The sequence below is a fragment of the Nothoprocta perdicaria genome, unplaced genomic scaffold (genome assembly GCF_003342845.1).
Source record: "Nothoprocta perdicaria isolate Ctin4 unplaced genomic scaffold, notPer1 scaffold_133, whole genome shotgun sequence".
Lineage (NCBI taxonomy): Eukaryota > Metazoa > Chordata > Aves > Tinamiformes > Tinamidae > Nothoprocta > Nothoprocta perdicaria.
Genome location: NW_020454461.1, coordinates 514,543 through 535,198, shown reverse-complemented (window position 1 = coordinate 535,198; position 20,656 = coordinate 514,543). Strand labels below are relative to the sequence as shown.

Genomic DNA, 20,656 nt, shown 5'->3' with positions numbered 1-20,656 from the left:
ATGTGGAACACATAAAAGAATTAAGTATATGCTTCTCCTCAATGATAAATGCTCCTAATTGTGGATGGTGAAGCAAGCTGGGGAGCACTTAAAACGAGTTATTTGCCTCAATAGCCATAGTCAACACAGAAATAAAGGAGATGGCCCTTATCAGCTGGGCTGTGGGCACCCACCTGGTGAAATAGCATGTTTTGTCAAATARTACTGGTGCTTCCCAAGCTCAGGGGAGCCAGGATTTCAGCCCACATGTGGATTTGCTTGGAGGCTACACAGATTTCCCTCCCTACAAGAGGAAAGCCATCTTTTATTCTTAAGTCAGGTGTTTTATTACCCCTTTGGTCTCTCCAGCACACGTTCCTCCATTCACCAAAAAGAGAAATTAAAGGAKTGTGTTGGAGCCAATGATGAGCAAAAGTTTTGTGGAGCACCTCAAAACTGACCACAGTCAGCATACTTTGCCCCTTTTCTCCAAATTATGAGCTTAATTCAGAGAAATTATCTTCCTAGGAATTCTCAGTATTATGGACAGTAGTGACTGCACTGCAGAATAAACATCTACAGTGAAACACAAACAATAAACATGACCAGAGCACATACAGATAGCTCAGCTGCAGGAGCACAATGCTCAGCGGAGTTCATCTACCTGGTTYAAAGGCAGGCCTAGCAGGTCTTTCYGTCACTTTATTGGCTTCTGTGATGCAGTATCCTGTGGAGACTTGAGATGCTCCCGAGTCCTGCAAAATGAGCAACAGATTTCTACATCTCATCTATACACAGAAATATTACTAGCACAGAAGACAGCAGGATTACTCCACTACCACATAAACAAATACCCTGCATAAATAAATAAATGACAGAAATAAATACAGTTGAAAACTACACAATGTAAACCCACCAGCTGGATTTTGTTCCAGGTATTAGGACTGACATCCCAAATTATTTAAAAGAAGCAGAGACTTTTTTTTTTTCCCTACTACAGACACAAGCCTTAAATGTCACATATTGTTACAAACTACACAGACAATCTCACAAATTTCAAAAAATGATGCCTGATGGAATACACCCCTTTCTGCTATATTTGGGATCCAAACAATCGTTATCCAGCTACTCTTTGAAAAGAACCCCTGAGAAGCTAAGTCCTTCAGGAACTGACATCCAATAGCATGGCCAGTATCATAAAAACAAATAATAATTTAATTTAATTCAGGCAAAACAACGTAATTCACTTAACAGCTGACATTGAGCTGACAGAGGGAGGTGGTAGAACAGCCCCTGCTCTCACTGATTCAGTTCTGAGTCAGGGTGGACTCGGCTTCCTCTGCGGCTGCTGCTGCTGCTGCTGCAAGCACCGCTGCTGCAAGCACCGCGCGAGGCCCGCGGATTTCGGGAGCCCTTTCCCAGCACCAGCCTCCCCTCCCACTGCTGCCCTTGTGGGATCTGCAGAGAGATCTCAGCACAGGGTAATGCACATGCTGCAGCAGATCCTGGTGGGATCAAGCGGGTGCTTGAAATGTCTATTAAGATTCATCAGTTGCAGGGCCACTCCCTCTCTCCATGAAAGAAACCTGTTCTCTCCCTCCGCTCATCTAGCTGTTCTCTGAATGAGTTTGCTTGGGGCTGTGTACATCTGAATGGGTAGGGGACTCCAGCCTATAAATACTGTTTGCCGTACAGGATTCTATGTGTTAGGAGTTGCTGACATATGTGAGGTTAGATTCAGGGGTAGCAAGGACCGCTGTTAAGCTGGAATTGCACTTTGATTCCAGCATGGATTTAAATTACGGAATGTAACTGTCAAGGGAACAGTCAGCACATTGACTCCTTGCATTAAGGTCTCTAATTTAAGCAAATATATATGTATATGTGTACTCCAAATATTCAAGTATTAACCCCTGCACACAATTGCTGAAGCAGCGAAGATGCCTGTCTAGGGTCAGACCTCAAGGACTAGGACTGGTAGAGCAGAGAGACAATTCAGCATTCCCACAGCAACATCCCTATCCTTCCTCCTCTAACCCCATCAATCCACCCATCACCTCCAGGCCTGGCCAATTAGCAGTGGCCACAATACCATAAACAGCAGCTTCATTAAATCAATTTCAGTGCCACTTAGATTGGAACTCAACCCTWCTGCAATGGGGTGAGCACTGGCAGAGATAGGGTTCTTTTAAGAAAACAGTCTGGATACCAACTTTCTTTGGAATATTTCCTAAAAAGAAGGGAGAAGGCTAAAAAGGGAGGGAGTTTGTTCCAGCAACGAGCTTAAGTTTCAGGTAGCAGTTCAAAGTTAACTACACGCAGGGAAGTCGGGCTTGGCTCTCAGCCCRCATGGTCCACAGAGAAGTCGGAGCTTCCCTCGTGTCCTGGAAGTGTGGGTCTGCTGAGCAAGGTCTGGATGCCTTACCAAGGACTCAGCTCACCAAATAACTTCTTTATACTAAGGCAAAAAGTTTGCAAACACTTGTGCGTATGCTTTTTCTTCCACAGCCTTCTCTTGAAAAGCCCACTATGTGCAAAATGTATCCAGAGGCAAAGACTAAAACCGTACTGAAATAAAGTGAACTTCAGCCTAGAATATTCATGTAATATTGCTTACTGACTTCTCATCTGTCTCTTTTTATTGCATATAAATTGCTGTGCAATATTTTATTTGTTAACATAAAGTGCAGATAATTTGGCTTACCCTTAAAAAACACTTCATTTAAGAACAGTGTTACAGAAGTTGCTTCAAATTAAAAACTGAAAAGAAAAAAACACAACAGATAGCAATAGAGCTGGATATACTAGGCAGTTCTCAAGGGACAAAAGGAAATAAGCTCTTCAGAGGTAATGTACTCAAACAGATCCCATATCCACTGCAGATTTTTGTTTCAAGCTTAAGAAAACGTTTGGAAGGGAAAAAATCCCACAATCAATTCCACTTCATAACAACAAACAATTGTTAAGAAAAAGGGTTGTTTTGCATCTGGAAATAGAAAGTCTCTCATATCTGAATATTACACTAGTAATTTGGAAACTGTATATAAAATATTAATGCATTTTTAATAATTCTTATTACTGTCTTAGCAAACCCTAGAGTATTTGAAGATACATAATTTACAAAGAAATAAATATTTAAATAGCAGAAGTCCTACTGATTGCAATGAGGACACAGCTGAAACTTTAATTCATCGAGGGTTTCTACTTTTTTATATTAAAAAAAAAAATCCCACAGGTTCATTGTGCAAAAGAAAAGGCAAAGTCTGTAAAACAAACTCTTTGAAAGTAGCACAGAAGTAAGCAGGATTTTCAAGGTTGTATTTCAAAGCAAACACAGAATCCCAGAATCCCAGAATGGTTAAAGTTGGAAGGGACCTCTAGAGTCATCTAGTCCAACCGAAACAATTACCGTGAGCCAAATTCACTATAATGGAGGGCTACTGGTCATATCTTTAGTCACTGTTCTGCCCGCAGAAGAAGCTAGCGCCCCACAGACAGGAGCAGGGACGTGCCCCAGCTTGCTCGGTGCTGACAGACCCCCAGGCTGCTGCTCACAGCCTGGAGGCAGGAGGACAAGTGCAGGGCTCACAGCGGGAGCCAGGGCAGGGCAGGACAGGGTGCTTTCTCCTGCTCCTGCTGCTGCTCCTGCTGCAGAAGGTATGGCAGCCTCAGCTGAGACTCAGGAAGAGGTGCTAGGAAAGCGATACCACACACCATTCCAGAATCAGGGGTTGCCTTTGCAGTACCAGCTTCTTACCAAGCTTCCTGCAGATGTCACCTATAAGCTCAGATACCGAAAAGCTTTTACCTGCCTGTCAAACAGCGTTGCACAATGCCACTTCTGAACACAACCTGCTGGAACAAACCTGCCATTGATTCTAACCCACATGAGTCCATCACCACTAGGGCCAATGTCAGCTCAGAGCCTTTTCTTCAGAAGGTACAAAGTCAGTGAGATGATCATCATGATTCACTACGTACAGGGCTTCACCAAGGAACTTCTGCCGGTAGGGACAGGTGACTTTCCATTACACTTCCACACATCTACACTCTTACATGCCYGTGCGTTTTGGAGAAGACAAGCAGGCATGCTTGCTAACAGCAGGGCCAGGAGAGCAGCAGCAGGCAGCGCCTCCTCCGCAGCCCCCAGCACTGCCTCTCTCCTCCCGGCACCCTGTTCCTCACTGCCACTGCCACTGCCACCGCTTCCATCACTGCCACTTCTCTTTAACTTCTCTCATTTTACCAATGCAGCAGCCCTTGTTACCAACCGTGCAGCTCACATGGCTGAAATATCAGCTGGTTTTGCATGTAACACAACTGATGGTTTCAGATGTCAGGCTATTTTATTACCTAAAAGGACTGTCTCTTGCTGGACGCAGGGCGGGGTATCACATCCACATATCTCACCAGTCTCTGCTAAATCCAAGAAACAGTCTCACATGGATGATTCAATAGTCCAGATGAAGGCACTCTGCATCTCAGGATCAAGCTCAAAATTGCAGCTGTGCTTTCTTGACTGGATCTCTGCATGAGAAAAAAACCTTGCAATGCACATGAAACTGCATCTGCTCACCAGAAAAGCTTCAATTTTTAATAGCTAGAGGTGCATTTGCAGAATTATGATTGGTGTTGACAGGAGGAATAATGAGGTAGTGCCCACCTATAGGCTGAATGGTTTCTCTTCATATTTATCTAAATGAGTGTTTAAAAAGGTAAGAATAAGAATAATGTCTGTTAAACCAACTAACTAAATTTTTAAAAATAATTAATGAACTTTAATGAGGATTATTCCACAGGGAAAAAAAAAAATTGTTGAATGTTGATCATTGCACTAATATTACTCACAATATACAGAAAATCTGACCAATCTTGCAGTGTCTTCAGAGCCAGGCGTCAGAGAGCTCTCAGAATCCTAAATATCTTGCTCAACCAAGTACCTGCTGAAGTTAACTCCATACAAATGCAAGCACACACGTATAACACATACACATGTACACATGGAGTGTGTTGTTTCACACTGTTACTATTACAAGGTAAATTTGGACACTGCTGGGCAGAACTTGTTTGCAATGCGGTCCTGTTTCCACATTCACAAAGCTGCTTCACAAACACTTGGAAACAGCTGAAGGTGTTCAGACTGGCATTGGCCATTTTACAGTTCTTTTTCTTCTGCTTTTTTTTCCCCCTTTTTCTTTAAATACTTTTATCATATAATTTGCTTTTTGAATCCTTTGTCTACATTGGTATTTGTGTAACTTTAAACATGTTTAAAGAAATTTTTCAAGCCAGAATGCTTGAAGGGTCTATAAGGAACATTAAATCTTATACYTGGCTCTTATTAGCCTAAGTCAAGTCCACAAAATAAAACTTCTGCTTTRCATGCAAGCAAAGTCAGGTTCTTAGTAGATTTTGTCAACAAATTAAGGAGTWCTGGAAGAATGTGGTTCATATACAGGTATTTCAGGTTTGTTAATCTTGCCAGCATCTTATTTCTACACAGAATCTGTTATTAAAATAATTAGCACCTTGATTTTTAAATAACCATATGCAACAGTATTCACTTTCTGATACAACTGTCTTTGTAGCTCTGATTTTTTGTTATTAATTCCTTTCTAAAATACTTCAAGGCTTATTTGCTTTTATTGATTTAGATCTTTTAATTACATAAGAGCTAACAAGGGCAGGATCCTAAACTGTAATTATCTTTGTTGGTGGAGAAGCTGTACAGCATAACATTTAACTATATTTATAAGTGACTGCAGGAGGGTTTGACTACTCAGGAATAGGATGCATAATAAGCAAATGCAAAACAAAATCAAACAAACAAATAGGTGCACCAAGAAAGCACATTTCAAAAGCATTYACAGTTAACTACTCAGTAACAGTAAACTTAGAAGTTACTTTCAGGAGCAGCATTATAAATCATACTTTTTATTTACCATGCCAACATCCAAACTCAGCAGGTGGATACATTTTACTAATGTTTTGAGTGCTTTCAAAATTAATGGTACTACCCTAGTGTACATTGTTGTTGTTACCCTAAGTAATGCTGAAACACAGAGTACATAAATTTTATTTCTAACAGGGTGCTGTTAGAAGGCAAGTGACAGATGAGAAGACAAAAAAAAATCTTGTTGAAGCTGTACTTTCAATGGAGACTAGAAGCTTTTACAGTGAAAAGGTAATCTTGCAGAAGCCGGTTCTAATCTCATTTAAACTCCAGTGGAAACAGTGGTGACCTCTTTAGCCACCACAGATTCACAGAATCACAGAATATTTAAGGTTGGAAGGGACCTCTACAGATCATCTAGTCCAACCTTCCTGCTCAAGCAGGCACACCCAAGAGCACGGGGCACAGGGTGGCATCCAGGTGGGTTTTGAAGACCTCCAGAGTAGGAGACTCCACAGCCTCCCTCGGCAGCCTGTTCCACTGCTCTGTCACCCTCACAGGAAAGAAGTTGCTCCTCACCTGGAGACGGAACTTCTYGTGCTYCAGCTTGTGGCCATTACCCCTCGTCCTRTCRCTGGCCACCAGTGARAACAGCYTGTCCCCTTCCTCCCTGCATTCTCCCTTCCTGAACTTATACATATTAATCAKATCCCCTCTGAGCCKTCTCTTCTCCAGAGAAAACAGGCCCAGCTCACTCAGYCTCTCYTCATACGAGAGATGTTCCATTCCCTTAATCATCCTGGTTGCCCTTCTCTGGACCCTCTCCAGAAGCTCCACRTCCCTCCTATACTGGGGAGCCCAGAACTGCACACAGTACTCCAGGTTTGCCCTCCCCAGAGCTGAGCAGAGGGGCAGGATCCCCTCCGTCCCCCTGCTGCCAACATCCTCCTGATGCAGCCAGGAGCCCATTGGCCTTCTTGGCCACGAGAGCACTGCTGCCTCATGGCTAACTTGGTGTCCACCAGGACTCCCAGGTCCCTCTCCGTGGAGCTGCTCCCCAGCAGGTCGACCCCTAATCTGTCCTGGTGCCTGGGGTTATTCCTGCCCAGGTGCAGGACCCTGCTCTTGTCCTTGTTGAACCTCATGAGGTCCCTCTCTGCCCAACTCTCCAGCCTGTCCAGGTCCCTCTGGATGGCAGCACAGCCCTCCGGAGTGTCGGCCACTCCACCCAGCTTGGTGTCATCTGCAAACTTGCTAGATTTATTCTTGAAGAGACTACAAGAAATTGTTCCCATAGCTCTGTGTCCTCAGCAGCCTCCTACATTTGGGTAGAAAGGTTCAGGTGTTCTCCTGACTCTGCTCCAGAGAAGCACCAAGCACCAGACACGAGCCCAGAACAGAAAGCAGTCACTTTCAGTTACCTTTCAACTACACTGCTGGAGCATCAGCTGCTATTTGGGACTAAAACAACCACCCATTTTTCCAGTCTCTTGAATTTATACATTTCCAACATAGCTTTAAAAAATACATAATATTACTGAACAAGCTTTYATATAGATTTGCATTTGTTGAACACTGTGAGGACTGCTGCTATTTGGACTAGATGCTCCCTTCAGGTCCCTAACAACCTCAATCACTCTGTGATGCTCTGGTTATGTTAGTTTGTTCACATTTGTAATGTCACAGAGAGGATTCTTTMGAGAATACAGACCTTGACTTCTTACATTCAAGTTCTGCAAGGTTCTTGTGAAAACTTTGAGTTCCTATCAACTGCATCTATTTTGGRTTACACTGATACAATACAGCCCATGAAATTATTTTAAAAGCCTAAGGGGAAATTAACATGTCAGAAAAAAMTTAATTTTCCATTGCTTATCTACATTAACTTTCTCAAAAGAGAATCCACTGATCCCCAGGTAAGCCAAATACAGTGTTTCCCTTGTTGTTCCTAGAAAATTCAAAAGGAATTAAGAATAGCTTCTGTGTTTAGAACTAAGCGTACTTAACACTTAGATTTATGTTTTCTTAAGATTCTGTATATAGAATTAGTTAACTAGGATTTGCACACTTTTTACCAGAATACAAAGTATTACATTCTTAACTACAATTAGATTCAGTTACTTGGTCATTTCTTCAGCTGCAGGGTCAATACGAGAACATACTGTGTCATATAGGAACAGTGAAGAAAAAAACCCATTTTTTCCTTTGTATTGAAAATGGGAAAGTATAATAAAAAAATAAAAATTACTACCTTATTTCCTGTGCAATGTACTCTATGGCACCGCACTTCATTATGAAAAAAAAAGGCATGAGGCAACACATACAAATACTTAATCTGATTTTTGTAAAAGTCACTGCAGCTTTAGTTTGATTTACTGATCCCAAATTGCTGAAAGCCTTTCATATCTATCAACCAGAGACATTGTTTTTCAGTACTGTGCAATGATGTTTGGAGCAGAGAGTCGCTTTGCTTGTCCTGAGTTCTCCTTGGCCTCCCAGTATCTACTCTATGAGCAAAGGAATTTAGACTGATTTCACATTATGTAAAGCAGATCCTGAAAACTTTCATTATCATTTTAATTAAAACAGCCAAAATTTGAAGCCAATTTATATCATAATGAGRAGGAATTCTGGCTAGTACAGAACAAAACACTATTCTACTGTGCTGCCACTYCTTACAGTAAACATCTCATAAATTCTCAATGTATTTACTGTCACTATATATTCAAGATTTCATTTGAATCCCTAAAGGTGTGAGTAATTTGAGCCTTAGCTCTTTGAARGGTAACCTTTCTTCCCTTTATGACTGAGGAAGTAGAGCTAATCCAGTGTATCTCATCTCTCATGTTTATAAAATAAATCAGTATCTGTGATGCTGGATGTTGCTGGCAAGTTTTAAGAAGCCTTTTTTTTTTTTTTTTWATAGGAGTTTTGGAGTTCTCCGTTTTGGAGAAAGAGACAGATACAAGTATAGTTAAATAAAATGCTTCTGGTAAAACCTTACCAGAGTTACTGAATTCATAATTTATGTCCCCTTTCTAAAATTAGGTGACTAATTCAAGTTTATGACAAAGCTTTACGTACTTCTATGAGTTCAGTATCAAGTAATAAGTCAAACCAGAAAGGCTCAGACACTCCTAAATKCCATAAAATATTCACCTTTTAAAGATACTCAGTGTCTATTTTAAAATGTAGTGTCTGGGGAAAGAAAAAAAAAAAAGAAGTCTGAAGAGTCTAGTGCAAGGCAAGAACTTTATGGAAAAGATTTTGGGGGGGGGGACTTCTTATTATCCCATGTTTTATCCTTCATCTCTGTATTTTAATTTCACCTGTTACTACATGTTAAATGTAACACATAAAAGCCTGGAAAATATTTACATTTAATTGTCTCCTGCTTGAATCCAGTGAGTACATTGGAATTCAGGAAACCACACAACTCATTTGTACAACTACATCAAAGCTTCAAACCAATCTATACATTCTGCCATCATGCTGAATATTATGAATTTTCAGTACTAGAAAGAAGGCACCTATTCTATGGCATCAATGCCAATTACTCTTCACTCTTCAACTACAGCATCACAATAAATTTCCTGATTCCCAATTAACAAAATACAAAACCAAAATACAATACTCCTCCACATTATTATGTTTAAAGAAATAAAAAGTAACAAAAAGCATATTTTGTGTGGATGTATCTGTATGCGATATTGAATGTTCTATTGCAGCTATACAGGTCAGCTGCCTTACTCACCTCAAACCAAAGCAATCACAGATCTTAATGGATATAGGAATTAACTAAAAACATTTTAAGCAAATTATGTATGAAACATACATAATGCCATCCTGTTAAGACCCAATCTTTTACATGAGCTTTATCCAGTCTGCTGCCTAGCTGACTAGTAATACAAATTATTACATCTGCACAAACCAAATGAACTACACTAGGAGGAATCTGAATGTAACTGCTCTGTTTCACTACCTCCAGGGTGCCTGCAGGTTTCTGTGCCTGTACAGCTTGTTTRTTTTCCTCCCTTTCCTCTTTCTTCTGTGCAATATCCACACAAGGAGTGATCCGCCTCTCACGTAGCCCTGTGAACACTAGTTCTCATGGTAGTTTAGCCCAAGCTGTAGCAGAAGTGAACTCCTGGCAAGACGAGCTTCAAATACATTGACAAGAAATAGCTGTTTGATAATCTTATACCATGTTAGATTAGAGTCTTTCATAAAACACAAAGATATACATTATTAAAAAAAATCTGTAAAACAGAGAATATTTTTGTAATATTCAAATCAGTTAAAACTGTAATTATCTGGTTAAAAAAGGAGTTATGGTCTGTTGCTGTCAATGTCAAGAGAATCTCAATGGCTGTTGTGAAAGATAGATTAAAATTTTAATTCTGGGAATGAGATTAGCAAACCTGACTGGGTGTAAATGACCAGGGGCATTTTTAAGTTTGTTAACACCAGCAATAGAAATTGATAGTCTGTGAAATATGAGACATTTGGATCTCTCAAAAATTCACATGTGAATGAAACAATTCTCACTGCCTCAAAATTAGACAGACAGGAATTCAAGTAAGATACCAGGAAAATTCAATTTGCTTTAGCACAGTGCCACTGCTACTAAAATATAATTTGTGTTTGGTCAATGGGCACCTTAAAACTATCATTATGGTCCATTAGTAATTTGTAGACTGCGTTGCTGGGCTAAGAGCCTAGTAACTTGCAAGGTTTTGGTCTGTGTTAAGAAATTCTTAGTAAGCCAGTGAAATACAGGCTGTTCTAATCTCAGTGAAGTGGTCAAAGACAAACGGCTGTAAAAAAAGGCAACACATTTATCACTCCTTACATCACTTGGAGTGCTCTGCAAAGGAAATAAATGTTTCATAGGCAGTGGGTGACTTAATATGCTTCCTGATAATTTCTTCAAAGGCTTGATTCAAATAAAGTCATGCTGTCCATTTTAACTTTAGGAAATAAGACTGACTTCGTATTTTTTATTYTGAAAAAAAGGCTTCTATCATAGGAAAGCATACTTTAGAAAATATTATTATAAAACATTCTTTAAAACTCCAGTTACATTAATACATAGATAAATCTATCATATAAGGTCAAATATTCATAAATGTGTAAAAAATATTGTTTTACTACATTTAGAATTAGCACTATTGCCTATTATGGCAACTCAGTATTYACCGTCTACAGAATATGTTTACTGGGCCATGCTCAACATTGGTATCAGTGGTGTTTAACAAACTAGCAAGTCACTCATGTTGCTACAATAGAACATTCAATATCACATAATCATCACTGGTGTCCAGCACTTCATCACTGTCCAGCACTTTAGTTTTTTCCTAGATACTTCCTTGTTTCCCTCCCATTGTCAGCTATCTTTTCCCTCCATTACAGTCATAGACACCTGAGCTCCGTTGAACATAGCCTTTTTCCAAAAGGAAACTGTGTGAGTAGAACATTTAGATTTTCGACTTGCTTGCAGTTTCTGCATGTTTGGCTGTAAAAAGTGGCAGTTCAGACTAACCTCGAAAGGTCCATAAGAGCTCGCCATGCCCATGCTCGCCATGCCCACTGCACGAGCTCAGAGCAACTCTCCTATCCATGTGCCACATAAACCACCCGGGCACAAACAGCACAGTGTGCTCTGCATTCACCTAGGCTTGCAGGCAAAAGCCATCCAAATGGAGCATGAGCTATAGGTCTGAGATCCCACATCCTCCAGGTGTGTCTATGCTGACGCCTTCATACCTCAAAGATATCAAACTAGCGCAAAATTTGCAAGACTTTAAAGCAGGCTAAATCAACATACCTTCTTGTCCCTAGTTTCTATTTAAACTGCAGTGTTTTCTGTGAACAGACTTTCACCTAGTTCTTTTTATATGCATGAATTTATGTTATTCCTCACGGCTGCTGCTGTGTCACTGCACTCTTTGCAGCACTAGCAAAGTGGTTTCTCTGGCTCGGGCATGATAAAATTCTGCAAAGATGAATTCTAAGAAAGGAAGCTGAAAAAGAGCTAGATGGGAAAGTTCTCATTGTCTTCCTCCAGAGACCACACTGAAAAAGGGACTCTTAGAAAACAGACATACAACAAGAGCTCTCCTGGTTAGATTTCAAAATAAATGTCTACAATGATCTAAAGCAGCGTCTCTTTTAGTCTGACACTAAAGCAGGSCATACATAATGGGCTGTGTGCTCTTCTTAAGCCACAGGTTAGAACAGCCTTCACAGCCCCAATAAACACTGCCTTTTGTATTCAGAATTTAATCTTTGAAGAACAGTACTGTTGCTAAAGCACAAAAAATCAGTCATACAAATAGGCATGGGCGTGAGACAATACAGCGTGCCGAGGAGACGGGCGATGGAAGCCAGCCAGGCCTCCCTGGCCATGGGAAAAGGAGCTCAATGGGGCACGCTGACCTACAGCTGCTGCACCAGAGCCTCGAGGCGAGACCGGCATGAGCAGGGCCTGCTCGCTGCACGTGGGTACAGTATGTGCATACAGCAGGAGGCTTCTAGGTACTGGACATATGCACAATGTATACAGCACCCTCTCGGCATTGCTCYTCTGCGCCTCAACTGGGAAATGTCCATGGAAAACCCCTTGGATGGGAGGCAGTAAACAGTCTATGCTGACCCTAGTGCACCTGATATTGGTGTGTCTGAYGCAGCTGGGAGTCTAGGCATTGCCCCTGTTGTATCCCTTTAGCAGGTTTATTAATTTGCATATGTTATTAGGCTGCAGGTATAAATCAAATGCTAGGAATTACAAGAAAGCTTGAAGGACCAAATCAGACAGAAGAGGTATTGGGGGGGTAGGGGGCAGAAGGAAAAGAGGCAAGCAAGACTATCACATAGTTGCAATTCAAGAGCAAATGAAGTTAAGATCCTTGCACCTGTAAAAGATGCAAGCAAGAGGGCAGCAAGAGAGGTGCGAGGGAGGGGAGGGCTGGCCGAGGCGGCCGTCTCCTCCAGTGAGGCCACCCGCAGGGGCGGCAGYGGCTCGGTGACACAGGCCACGTGGATACACTTGGGCAGATGTGCTCAGTTTGGGGCCCCTCACTAGATRAAGGTCTCCTCACTACAAGTACTGAGGTGCTGGAGCTTGTCCAGAGCAGGGCAAGGAAGATGGAGAAGCGCCTGGAGCACAGACCCCGCGAGGAGCGGCTGAGGGAGCTGGGGCTATTTAGTCTGGAGAAGAGGAGGCCCAGGGGAGAAGTTATCGCTCTCAGTAACTGCCTGAAAGGARGTTGTAGTGAGGCAGGGATTGATCTCTTCTCCAAAGTAACTACAGATAGAACAAGAGGGAATGGCTTCACGTTGCACCAGGGGAGTTTCAGGTTAGATATTAGGAAGAAATTCTACATGGCAAGAGTAGTYGAGCAGTGGAACAGGCTGCCCGGGGCAGTGGTGGAGTCACCGTCCCTCCAGAAACGTGTAGATGAGGCACCTAGGGACATGGTTTATCAGGCAGGGTGTTGAGAGGCTTACAGACGCAACGATCTTAAAGGGATTTTCCAACCATAAGGATTTTCCAACCATAAGGATTCAACGACTCGTTGGCTCTGAGGCTGTGGATCACACTGAAGAGGCAGAAATCCCCGCAGGCTGCGGGAGCCACACTGCCCTGCTTTGGGAGCTCAGAGACCCAAGTGCCGGGCTTGGCCAGCAGGACTTGCACACCCTCCCTGGCGCTGCCATAAAAAAAAAAAAAAAAAAAAAAAAAAAAAAAAAAAAAAAAAACAGAGAAAGCAGGAGTGTGGGGCAGTAGTAAATAACTAACTACATAAGCGTATACATAAATAAAAGCCTCTCTTCCCGCTGCTGCTAGCCCCTTCTCCCGCGCGGTCGCGGGGCCGGCTCCGCTCCGCGGCACCCGCCATCTTAGGGCGAGCCCCGCGGCGCCCCCATGGCGGCGGGGCCGCCGGCAGCCACAGGCAGCGGAGCCGCCAGTCCGACACGACCCGGCCGGGACCGGCAGCCCGACACGACACGACACGGCCGCGGGGGCGGCGCGGCGGGCAGGGAGGCGGCGCCGCGCCGGGAAGGGGCCGGGCCGGGCCGGGCCGGTGGAGCCCGTGGCGGTGTCGGAGGCGCCGCGGTCCCGCCATGGTGCTGCTGGTGGTCATGGGCGTGAGCGGCTCGGGCAAGTAGGTAGCGCGGGCGGGCGGGCGGCCCTGGGGGTGCCGCGCGTCGGGCCCCGCGGGCGCCCTGCTGCCCGGCTGGCGTTCTTGATGTGCGGGTGGCTTTTATAAGGTTAATTATTAACCGTGCTGGGGTTACGAGGAGGCACGCTGGCGGTTTGGAAATGTTGGTGTGTGTGGTGCAGCCAAGCRCCGTGTTTTCCTCTTTGACACCTGGAAGAAGAGCTGGGGGATGTTGGAGCTGGGGGATGTTGGTGGCCATGGGCGGTTGTACGGAGTGGGCGGGAGGGAGGGTGGCTCATCTCCCTGAGGAAAGGGGCTTTAAGGTGATAAATATCTAACAGACTTGCTGTGTTCGCTTGCAGAACCACGGTGGGGTCCCGCCTGGCAGCCAAGGTAGGCTTGTGTCAGCGTCCAGCTGTGGGGTGTCCCTTGCCATTCACTTACTGATCTATTTAATTATTTGTTTATATAAGTTGATTTTTTTCTTGCTACCCTGGCAGCCTGTAGTCACAAACAGCTGGTATTAGCACATGGCACAACAAATATCAGGTCAGTTTGCCTTCTCACTAAGTCAGGATCAAGTGCAGCATAGCCTAAACGTACGTGAACAGCAACAACTGTTATGCATCACCTCTTTCTGCTTCTTGGTAATCTTACTTTGTGGTTACAGCAAGCATCATTGCATAAATGGTGATTCATACCGTGCAAGAGGCGTGTGATTCTTTAGGTGTCTTGATACAGTCTGAGATTCTTATTTGCTAATCGGGTTTAGGGGAATGATCCCTAATTCCTTTATTTTTTCCCCACCACACTTAGTTGGGATGGAAGTTCTACGATGCAGATGATTATCATTCTCCAGAGAATAAAAAGAAGATGGCAGAAGGAATACCCCTAAATGATGAGGTAACTTTGTATAAATCCTGGCAGAATGGCCATCAACACACTTTTCTTTATGCGCCTTATGTAAGGTGGACTGACTTTAAACATGTTAAACCTGCAGGACTGTAGCTGGGTAGAGAGGGAGGATTATATTTGATAGTTCTCAGGTAGTTAAGCTCTGAATCAGCATCTGTTAGAAATCTCTGCCTCTTAGTCAATATACAAAACCCTGCGTTTAGAAAACATGTTTTACGTAGAGTTAAATACATTAGTCAGATGAACTTTTTGCTCTTGGATGTACATCTCACCACTTGTAGTTGCTACTGTAATTTTTCCATAATCTTCCATTTTTATGATCCTACTTAAAAGGAGATTCATTTATTTTAGACTGCTATTCAACCCAAAACAGATTGATCAAGCTTACATGTATAAATAATCCTTACAAAGGCAGGATCAAGCAAATTACTCACATTACAGGGAGACACCATTGAACTTTTTCTGGGAGATGCCTTGGAAACACAAGTCTGAAGAGTTTTCTTCAAAATACTAGCTATGGACCAAAAAATATTCTAGTTTTGCATAAGTAGTTTTTATCTTTTTTAGTGGTTAGGAGGAGTATAAAGGAGTATCTCTTTTAAAACAGCATGGCACAACTGACTAAACCATTTTTCATTGGCATGTGGGGCCAAGCGGGAAGGAAGTAGCTCTTCTTGACATATCAGCAATGCAAAATTTTAGGGCCTTCTTGAATAGTGAGGGAGTTGTTCCATAATTACAGTCACAAAAAAAAAGTTGCAATTTTTTTTCACACTGTCATTCCATTCATCCTGCAGTAAGTGCACTGAAAGATGAAACGGGAGCAAAGGCTTAATGGTTGTACATGTGAAGAAAGATACTAAGAGTTTAAAGATCAACATTAGATGATTAGGATATCGTAACAGATCAGTCACTTGCGTTGTATTTCCAAATTGTATTAAGCAAAGATGTTGCAAAATATTGCTGTGATTTTATATAACTAATATATATATATTTATATATTTATATATTTATATAACTAATCTATTGCAGGTGTTGACACCTTGGAGTAGTTCCTGAAGCCTCAGTTTTGATCCAAAGCATAACCTGAGTATCCAAAAGTGCAGAGAAAAAGAAATAACAATTCAGTCTATGTAAGCAGATGCCTTAGGACAGATTTAATATTTGAATTGTCTGGTAGAGGCAATGAATAATTTGATTGTTCTTCAAAGATTTACAAGGCACATGCTATGTATATTAGTGCCATAAGATAATTCTAGATATTTGCAATATAAGTACTATTCCACTTAAAGCATCTTACTGTTAACAGGATGTGCTAGGCTTTTTAAGCTTTATGCAGTGACAACAGAGATACAGAATCAAACTTGCTCCACATTATAATACTAATTCTCATTTCTAGTCAGGTATTCTAAATGATAAAATGATTATTTCAAATTTCATAAATAATTTTGTTTCCTACGTAGGATAGGATTCCATGGCTTTGTGCACTGCATGATGTACTAAGGAGGTAAGAGAACCTCTACCTTTGATGAGTTCCAACTGAACAAAGCAAAGTGGTTTTCCTATTGTATTCAAAAGCGGAAAGTTATGTAGTATAAAAATACAGTTAGTAAAGCCATTCTGTTTTTACCTATTAGAGGTGTCATAATAAGGATAAGTGTTAACTGCTGAATAACAATATTGGGAATGCTGTTGACAATGATAGTTACGTTCTACTGTGTGTGTATTAAGAACTTATTTTTGAAAACTGGATCTTGGAAATTTTAAGTGTGACATTGCATACCTAAGAACTAGGTCTGAATACATTTTCTGAAATCTCATTAGTTTCAGTCAAGTACAGTTCAAAAATGATTGGTAAACAGATTCGATTTTGTGTTTGCCAATGCTTATATCTTTAGAAGTGTTTATTTTCAGAAATTTAAATCAGTTGACCAATTCATCATTCAACCTTAAAGTTTATTAATTAAAATATACTTCCTAGTCTTGCCTCAGATAATCAGAAATAGGCAAAACAAAGTAAGTTTTATGAAACTTGGAAGTGAGAAGAATTAAACATGTAGCTTTAAGCTCAAATACTTTGTTTTTCACTCTGTTTTAATTTGGTACATTATACTTAATCACCTAGCAAGCCTCCTTCATTAAAGAGGAATAAGTAGCAAGTTCCAAACAATTTGAGGATTCTCAAAAATGATGATTTGTTGTTCTGCATTCTTGGCCACCTGTCTCCAATACCAGGCCTTGATGTTTCAAGTAGGTGGACAGTAGGACAGATCTTGTGAGTTCCATCTGAGACATCTAAAAATGTCATCAGGCTGATGAACTCCTGGGCCTCAACCCCTGGGGAACTGGATCCCCGTTCTGGCAAATCTAGAATCTGAAACTAAGGGAGACTCCAAAGGGAAGGTTCAGACTGGCGAAACACCTTCTAAACACCTTGGAACTGGACGCCTGGCACGGCTAGTTAGAGCGGTGACTCATCCCACTCCTGCTGTCCTGTCCCAGCTGCGTTTCTGTGCTGGGTGCTTCGCTTCACCTGGTCACACACGTAGCTCAAGCAGAAAGAGGAGGATCGCAGCTGAAAAGCGCCCGTTCCTCTTAGATGCTCTGTTAGATTGTGTTGCCTCTTGGATCCTGGGCTCCCATTAGCGACATGGGAAAGGAGGAGGAAGGAGAAACACGTCACCCATGCTGTGGCATTGCTCAATCCCACGTTTCCCCATGCACCACCTTGCTTACAAACGTAATCTCAACGTGTTTTTCTGACAAAACTTCTCATCTAGCCCTGCTTCCCCTGTATCTCCTGCTCCCCCAGTGCCTCTTTACTGGGGCTTCACTCAGGCTGTTATTGTGCATGCCCGTCACGAGTGCCTTGTTAGAGCGTGGGTTCATTACTGAGAAATGTATCTGCTGTGTTGGGACACGATCCAGCTTTCTGTGGCACGCAGGCCTAGGGCAGCTCCAGGAAATTTGCAATACCGAATGCTTTCTGCGCTTTAATGCAATACACGCTGTAATGGTGCCTCATGCCAAGGTATAATTACTTTAAAGTAGTTGAGGCTGGCATGGGCTCACCTAGCTGATAGTACTACATATTGTAAGTTCTCATTTGCTTGTTTCAAGAATGTGCATTGTTGTTAAATATACCTCATTTTAATTTGATTAGAGAATGTACTTYCCTGTGCCAGACATTTCACTCACCTGGATTCGTTCAGCAGGCATTTCTGTCCYGAGAGATACATACCATCGTTTTTAGATCATGGACAGGAGCTTCTAAGGATATTTAGTCACAGTTTTTTTCAGCAGTTAAGGAAATGCCTCTGACACTTCTTTGCACAATATTCTCGTCAAAAGAATGGGAGCTAATACAGAAGTGTCCTAAGATAGAGATTTTAGTAGGAGACAGGCTATCTTGGTCATACTTTCAAACCAGGTCCTTAACATTCATTATCAAATTGATTTCAAAATTATGTCAGAATAGCAAAAAAGTGTCAGTACAGCTAAGGGTCTTCTCTGCAAGGAACCAGGGGCTGCCCACCGTAAGGGCTGTATGGAGTAGCTGCTGCTTTAATATACCAAGGGTTTTGATTTTTTTTTTTTCCTTCCTTCTCGATAGAGAAGAAGCATCTAGACAAGATGCAGTTCTGGCCTGTTCTGCGCTGAAGAAAATATATAGATGTGTATTAGTCAGTGGAGCATCAGCACTTGCAAGCAATGAGACAGAGAGGCCAGGAGGAAACATAGCACTGAAGATCCTCTTTGTGCATTTGGATGGGCCTATAGACGTCATTGCTCGTCGACTGGAGAAGAGGAGAGGACATTTTATGCCACCTGAATTACTTAAATCTCAGTTTGAAACCCTGGAGCCTCCTAGAGCACCAGAAAACTGCATTACAGTCAGTATAGAAAAATCTCTTCCCGAAATAGTGCTGGAAATTGAGCACGCTATTTTTTCAGAATGAGGCATTTTCAGAGTTGTTTCTAAGTTATATATACAGAGGCTCTCTCAAGCAGGTAAGAGTTGTAAAACAGCATTTTGATTATTTTCTTAAGGCGATACACAAAACAGAACTCTGAAAGCTCTGGGAAAAACAATGGAAGGGGCATCATATTGGCTTTGAATTGGCATCGTCTTGTGCAGAGTGCACACACTGATAAAGGCGGCTGTAGCGAGTCAGCCAGGAAAGGAATGTACCGAGCATAGGATTGTTGGACATTTAAAAAAAAAAAAAAAAACTAACTTCCATTCTTTCAGCATTGGACCTTCTTTCACTTCTCTTTTTTGGTGTGCTTTATTCTTACAGCTAAGCCTGTGTTATGCCCAGTCTGCTTATAAATAGGCTTTCTTACAGCTATGAGATCAAACCATTTCTAATATATTTCTTCTCTATATAGTCACGGAATTTAAGGTTTAACCCTTTTTATTTTTGCCATTTTTTTTTCCTGTTATAGAAGAGATGCCTCTTACCTGCAAAGTTTTCACGACGTTACATTAATTTCCCTTGGAAGGATTCCACAAGTTAGATTGAACGGAATCTGCCCTGCGTACAATTGCAGACAGATTATTAGTTCTAAGCATTCTCTGGCAAATTTATGACTTTYGTTTTTTTAGAGGATTAGTTAATTGCTTTTTGAATAAAACCTGTGAGTTGAAGTGCTTTTGGAGTAGTTCTTATCTGGGTAACTAGCTGAAAGATGTTCATCTTGCTTCTCAGTTTGCAGTGTTAAGAGATTTAGATCTGTTTAGATCTATTTCAGTCTATTTGGAAATCTATTTAGAATAGATTTAGATGCACACATACACACACACACACGAGAGAAGTGGTCTTAGGAATTCCTGTTTGTTTCAGCTGGGGGAAAAGGGGCCAGCAATGAACAGTGTGTGCATCTCGAAATCACAGAATCACAGAATATTCAAGGTTGGAAGGGACCTCTAGAGATCRTCTAGTCCAACCTTCCTGCTCAAGCAGGCACACCTAGAGCATGTGGCACAGGGTGGCATCCAGGTGGGTTTTGAAGACCTCCAGAGTAGGAGACTCCACAGCCTCCCTGGGCAGCCTGTTCCACTGCTCTGTCACCCTCACAGTAAAGAAGTTCCTCCTCACCTGGAGACGGAACTTCTTATGCTTCAGCTTGTGGCCATTACCCCTCGTCCTATCGCTGGCCACCAGTGGATGTTCTGCATGTTCTGTACAGCAGTTCTGGGGAAAAAAACCCTCATGCTTCACCCTGAGTGGATTTTTGCACAGTCATGGTTGTCCTGAGGAACAGCCACGGCCCAGGCAGAAGGCTCTGGGGCAAAGTCTACTGAAAGTGAATCGTGAAACTGAAGTGACTGTTGATCAGAGCTGTAAAGTAAGTTTAGACRCTATGAAAATAAAAGAAATGGCACCCTCTTGTGGCACTGTCATCTTTAATGAAGTCTCTGTATTTTCTCATTATGACATTTTCTAAGAGCAGAGCATTGTGCATATGTCCACTCTTAAATGCAGATTTACATGCACTTTTTCTGGRTACAGTAACACGGAAGAACACAGAGCAGTGATGGGAAAGCACCTGCATGCTGCCACAGAACAGAGTATCAAGCAAGAAGAGTCCATCTCTGCCCCTTGTACCTAAGGGACTAGGTACAAAGAACTAAGAAAGGAACTTCCAAGCTTTTAAGAAAGCTTTTAACTTTTTTTTTTTAAACTTTTTTAATTTTCAA

At 42.0% G+C, this 20,656-nt stretch overlaps 1 protein-coding gene across 1 annotated transcript; it reads left to right on the top strand.

The window, feature by feature from the left end:
• The first annotated feature begins 13,983 nt into the window (after positions 1-13,983).
• On the top strand, positions 13,984-19,679 carry IDNK (IDNK, gluconokinase). Its single transcript, XM_026033826.1, has 5 exons — positions 13,984-14,040; positions 14,400-14,430; positions 14,854-14,940; positions 16,416-16,459; positions 18,566-19,679. The coding sequence occupies exons 1-5, from the start codon at positions 14,000-14,002 to the stop codon at positions 18,909-18,911; spliced, it is 549 nt and encodes a 182-aa protein (XP_025889611.1). The 5' UTR covers positions 13,984-13,999; the 3' UTR covers positions 18,912-19,679.
• The last annotated feature ends 977 nt before the right edge of the window (positions 19,680-20,656 follow it).

What these genes read in the sequence shown, in the direction of transcription:
- IDNK (XM_026033826.1), top strand. Translation starts at nt 14,000, where the DNA reads ATGGTGCTGCTGGTGGTCATGGGCGTGAGCGGCTCGGGCAA. An exon ending in GGTCCCGCCTGGCAGCCAAG is followed by an intron (nt 14,431 to 14,853) that starts GTAGGCTTGTGT and finishes CACCACACTTAG; the next exon opens with TTGGGATGGAAGTTCTACGA. An exon ending in GAATACCCCTAAATGATGAG is followed by an intron (nt 14,941 to 16,415) that starts GTAACTTTGTAT and finishes TTTCCTACGTAG; the next exon opens with GATAGGATTCCATGGCTTTG.